The sequence below is a fragment of the Oncorhynchus tshawytscha genome, linkage group LG17 (assembly GCF_018296145.1).
Source record: "Oncorhynchus tshawytscha isolate Ot180627B linkage group LG17, Otsh_v2.0, whole genome shotgun sequence".
Taxonomy (NCBI): domain Eukaryota; kingdom Metazoa; phylum Chordata; class Actinopteri; order Salmoniformes; family Salmonidae; genus Oncorhynchus; species Oncorhynchus tshawytscha.
The window spans coordinates 21,226,649-21,232,648 of NC_056445.1; the positions used below are offsets into that span (position 1 = coordinate 21,226,649).

Genomic DNA, 6,000 nt, shown 5'->3' on the forward strand with positions numbered 1-6,000 from the left:
GTGTGTGTGTGTTTCTGACTCCCCTACCTTGGCCTGTTGTAACTACACTACCATTCAAAAGTTTGGGGTCACTTAGAAATGTCCTTGGTTTTGGAAGAAAATAATTTTTTATCCATTAAAATAACATCAAATTGACCAGAAATACAAATCAGCCTCTGGTACCCCCATGTGGATATTCCATACAAAAAATCTGCCTTTCCAGCTACAAAAGTCATTTACAACATTAACAATGTCTACACTGTATTTCTGATCAATTTGATGTTATTTTAATGGGCAAAAATATTTGCTTTTCTTTCAAAAACAAGGACATTTCTAAGCGACCCCAAACTTTTGAACGGTAGTGTATGCATGTGAGAGTGAGAGTGAGGTGTTAGTAAAATTCCTGAATTAAGTGTTTTCATCATTCTAGATTGCAGCCAGTAGCAACAAGAAGAAGCGCTGTGATGTGTGTGGACACAAGAAGGACAGGAAGAAACAGTTCACATGCATCAAGTGCAAGAAATACATTTGTAACACACACACACACACACACACAGTAAAACTCTGTCCCTCATGTGGTTTGTAGATCTTCCTTACATTGTTGTTCAATGGGGCTGATTTATCATTTCCATAAAATACTGTATGTAAAATTTGTCCTTCCAATTTGTTCAGTTCAAAGCAATAAACATCAATAGTGATGAAAACCTTCATCTCATATATATATATATATAAATAAAAAAATAATCCATGTCTTGATTATAATAGATCTTTTTTTGATTACAAAAATCACTTTTATTTTATGAAAAGCGTTATTATTGATAAATGTGATCTAGCAGAGGTAAATGGCAAATATTAACCATGTATGCTGTGTATATTGCTTGGAAATTATATACGTACATTCTACATAAATTGTTATGGCTGTATTGTTTTAAAAACCCAATAATGTGGTGGGTCCATCAGACCCGTGAACATTGGGTGAATAACAAAAACACCACACAAGGGTTAAAGTGCAATGGAAATTGAGTGCTCCAGCACAGCTAATCACATAACCTGTGCACATCACTACTGCTAAACAGAGATGCAGGGCTGTAAACCCATTAAAATAGGATGTAGAACTATTTAATGGCATCAAAGACCACAATGAAGGAGGAGGAAGGAATGTGTAAAGCAATAGTCTGAGGGGGAGGATGTGTTCGAGTTATGACCTTATTGAAGCATCACACTGTTCAACACGAGATATATTATTTACAACACCCTGATCAACCATTGGAGATTAACCAAGCGTGTAAACTTGTCAGCGATACTGCCCTTCAACTGGAAGGTAGAAGAGGGAGAGTGACACTTTGGCTTCCTTGAGTTATCTAGGACAGGCAAGCCATTGGTTTTTTGTGATAAAATAGGACTAGGAGAAATGTATCTTCGCTTATAGCACTGTCATGGCTGAGAATGATGAGCACTTGGGCTACGTTCAGCGGTGTCCCCAGCTCTCTTGATAAGAGGACTGGCATGTGGCATCAAAACGTTCAAGGTCACTATCAGACTTGTGCCACTCTGCTGTATATATTACTGTGTAATCTATTCTGAATGGGCAAGACAGTAGCAGTCGGGATAAACTGTCTACCCTGCCAATCTGCATGGAGAATCTCCATATCATGTCATATCAGACCTGACACCCACCGTCTCTCTGGCATACCAAAGCTCTTTGGCCTGGAAAGATACCAAGAGCTTCTAAATGGAACAGATTTGAGCCAGCTGATATCAACTTCACTGAAAGATACCAAGAGCTTCTAATTGGAACAGATTTGAGCCAGCTGATATCATCTTCACTGAAAGATACCAAGAGCTTCTAATTGGAACAGATTTGAGCCAGCTGATATCATCTTCACTGAAAGATACCAAGAGCTTCTAATTGGAACAGATTTGAGCCAGCTGATATCATCTTCACTGAAAGATACCAAGAGCTTCTAATTGGAACAGATTTGAGCCAGCTGATATCATCTTCACTGAAAGATACCAAGAGCTTCTAATTAGAACAGATTTGAGCCAGCTGGTATCATCTTCACTGAAACATGGCCTCTCTACAACATAATGTATAAAGAATGCCAAGACATTACAAGGTACAATTCATCTAATAAAAAAACAATTGAATTAAACTCGTTAGTATGTGATAATTGAAAAAGGAGCATAATACTGTCCAATCAAAGTATGTCCACGTCTGTAATTAAAAGATAAATAATTTGGCACAAGCAAAACCTGCTTGATAAACAACTATAGCGAGAGAGAGTTATTAAAGTGATTCAAACAAAGCCATGACAAAACTTCCACAGCTTGACCAATCCGATGGGGACGTGTCTAACAGAGGAAGTGTGAAAATTAGGTTCATATATCTTTCATTTGAGAAAATCCCCTGGGTATGACGTGGGACGGCCTCCCAATCACACAAAGCACACAGCCAAAGACTTTGATCCAAAGCTCCTTACAGGGTTTTGCTTATTTATTTATTTTTTACCCCAAAGAGGTTTGACGACAGATCTCTCACCCAGCCTGAAATGCAAGACATCTCATGTTATTAACTCAGAGAAGATGAAACAAATCTGTAGGGAAGGGCATAGGATCGTCACTGTGTACAATGCAAATATAGGTTTTCCTGCAAGTGTTATATCTCTATAGGCTCTCTATCATAACTACTGTGTGTGTTTAAAGCCGCCCACAATCAGAACGTAGGCCTATATTCAGTAAAGCCCCATAGTCTATGCAGTTGAAAGGTTCATAGCAGCATGTTATTTATATGGAGCTAAAGAAGACACTTTGAACCAACTGCATCTTGCAGCTGAAACACTTTGTGATGTGTTGCTTTGAGTTTCTTTTGTTTCTTTTTTGACCCATGTATGTTCATTTCATTTGATCCCTTAGGTTCTCGGGTGGGGTGGGATTGGGATGGGAGGTGAAACTTCATTTTGTATGTATGTATTCATGTTTGCTGAAAATTACTATAACTAAATTTAAAAAAACATTTGATGACAAATATTGGTTCATAGCAGCCACCTTCACTTTTACTACAACCATAATGAGTCCAGTTCTCCCCACAAAGGAACTCCCATAGGCTATATTATCCATGCATACTGAGAATGTATGTTTTCTATAAGAGTACCCAAGCCTAATCAATGAATGTTACTGTTCAATAGCCTTATCTCCTGATATGGTTTACAAATAATACATGGACGAGTTGTCTACTATGGGCTACATATTGTAACTCCAAACTAACCATCTAGATTTGAAGAATCTCACAACAATAAGGGATACATATTTCATGTCACTATGTTTCCAAACCGTGAAGCCTTCTGACTTCAGGCGCGAGCCTGCATGAGCACATGTGCATCTAATGTAACGCAATCAGCACGTGGAGCAATTACTCGCGGAATGCATAATTGAATACTGTATCCATAAAAATACAAATAAATCGCCCATGGCATGGGTGACTTATTTCTCCTGCAACCGTAGTCAAACTTGTGCACCTTTTCCCGCTAAATTAAAGAAATATGATAGTTATGTAGTAGAATATATGTCCTTGATAATAAATTATATAACATTTAAAATGTGCCAACATCAGAACTCACATTACTAAATCATGAAACAAAATGCCACACCCACACGCCTGACAATAACATTCCAGAGTAACATTCCACCCTGTCTGACAGCCAGGCCAACGACATAAATCCCAAAACATGACTCAAGGCAGAACATTTACAAACCATTAAAAATATATAGCATATTTTACAAGATCATCGATAGCTGCCGACCGCCTCCGGGATATGCAAACTGAATCCGATTACACCTCCTCAAACATAACACACCCCCATTCCAGTCATGACACCAATTCTGCTACTTAGCAACATTAACTGTATTATAGAGAAATATAAGGAGCTGTGCTACAAAATAACCATCATTTTAATGTAACTTTGTTGCATGTCAGCCCTTTGAACACAATAGATCAGGATGCAACAAGAAAAGTTTGCGCTCCCTAGCCGCGTCTTCTTTCAACTTCGGACATTCGTTATTTCAATATTTTTTGGGGAACAATAGAAATACGTGTCAAAGCATTTTTAAACAACAACAGACAAAAGAGTTCATAGCAGAGTCGTGCAGACAATTCACTCACCTTGTTTGACACACTTAAGGCGGACAGGGTCTTTGCTGTGTCTAACCACTGCATGTACGTCCCTGATGGTTAGTCCGGCCACTGGCGTTTCATTGACCTCAAGGAGTAGTTCATCTTGGGACAGTCTGCCGCTCTGGCAGGCCACCTTGCCTTGCCTAACCTCCCCAATATAAGGGAACTGTCCATTCTCCGCGCCTCCCTTCAACTCGAACCCAAGCTCCCCTTCCTTATTCCTGCAAATGACACTCTCGTAGACTTTGTTGGTCCAGTGGTTTTTCTTCTTCAGGCTTTTGGACATGGCTGAATAGTGGCTATCCCTTGAGGGCACCCATGCAAGAAATTATCGGTCCTGTCCGCGGGCTTCCCTAGTTTTAGCTTCCCAGCTTGATGTTATGGTGAACAGTTTCAACAAAAGCCAGTGGTGGTATCCATGTCAGCACTGGATACACAGCAGCTGTCTCAGCCTGCGATGCTGAACTGAGCTCGCTATACACACAGTTGCAGCCAACTGACCCGGATGTGATGTCTGTAGGAGGAGAGAAGGCAAGGCTCCCGAATCCGAAGCTTCCCGCAGAAAGGAAAAAATGAAGGAGAGAAAATTAACGGTATTTTCCACTGGCATAGCCACGCGCATTAGATCAGACTGAACTGGGAAGAAGCAGAAAGCAGCCGCCTCGCCTCCATCTCTCACAGACACATTTTCCGAGTTTTCATAGACATGGATACTTTGTTGCCGAAATTCCACATTTGTAGGATACATAGTTGCCTATAGTGAAGGTGGCATTTAAAAAGAAAAAGAAACGGATATCTTCTGTATGTCCATTGTTCTTGAGGTCGATTTTGAAACAATTTTAAGCTGCTACACTTACATATAGCCTACTTGTGTATTCACGATAATATCTACAACAAAAAAATCACTGTAGGCTATTCAGTTCCACAATATGTATTTATTTCATGGTAATTACATTGGTATACGTTTAACAAGTCGAACAGTTGAAATTGTATGCTGTAACAACATTGACCTGCACTGTAACGACACTAACGTAGTTGTTACGTAAATACCTATTTATTTGCGCTTGAATAAAACTAAATGTAATTGCAAACACTTATTGTGGCATAATGGTCCTCCTGTCAGACGCTCCAACTGTATGTCAACTATCACATGGGACTAGTCCTCTAGTATGGCCATACATGTTTGAATGAGTGGAGGCCTTTTAGTTGATATTACAATTTAAAGGCTAGGCTACACAGCTACCGTACAGTACAAAGTTAGTTTCATACAATATTCAATACTGTTGTTGCATGTTTTTCCCCAGGCTCCCCTCTGTTTATTTAGGTTTTGGCTTGTAAAATTTGTATTCACTTCTTTACTTATTTGTTTCCCTCAGTTCAAAATGCATTATGGTCAGGCGACTCTTATGCAAACAGTCTCTGATTGCAGTCCAGGATACAAGTCCCTGTCACATAAACACACACAACCCTCACTTCACAGCACACCTTGGCCTGAATGTTACTGTATATGCTAGGGTGGATACCTGGCAAGACAGAACACAGTTCTATACATACTGGATTCAGACATTAACATCTGAATCCAAGCACTGGAATCTGATGCACCAACACTGGACATGTATCCTCGTCGTTTATGGTCTCTGTGATGCTCTTTTTCTTGAATACAGTCGTGGCCAAAAGTTTTGAGAACGATACAAATATTAATTTTCACAAAGTCTGCTGCCTCTGTTTGTATGATGGCAATTTGCATATACTCCAGAATGTTATGAAGAGTGATCAGGTGAATTGCAATTAATTGCAAAGTCCCTCTTTTCCATGCAAATGAACTGAATCCCCCAAAAACATTTCCACTG

General features: G+C 39.5%; 1 protein-coding gene across 1 annotated transcript in view; it reads right to left on the reverse strand.

Annotated features, from left to right (window-relative positions):
• Positions 1-4,639, reverse strand: part of LOC112217060 (membrane-associated guanylate kinase, WW and PDZ domain-containing protein 2) — a 310,671-nt gene extending 306,032 nt beyond the window's left edge. Inside the window, 1 exon segment of the mRNA XM_042300405.1 lies at positions 4,139-4,639. Within this exon segment, the coding sequence (XP_042156339.1) occupies positions 4,139-4,436 (298 nt within the window). The 5' untranslated portion in view covers positions 4,437-4,639.
• Positions 4,640-6,000: the final 1,361 nt, after the last annotated feature.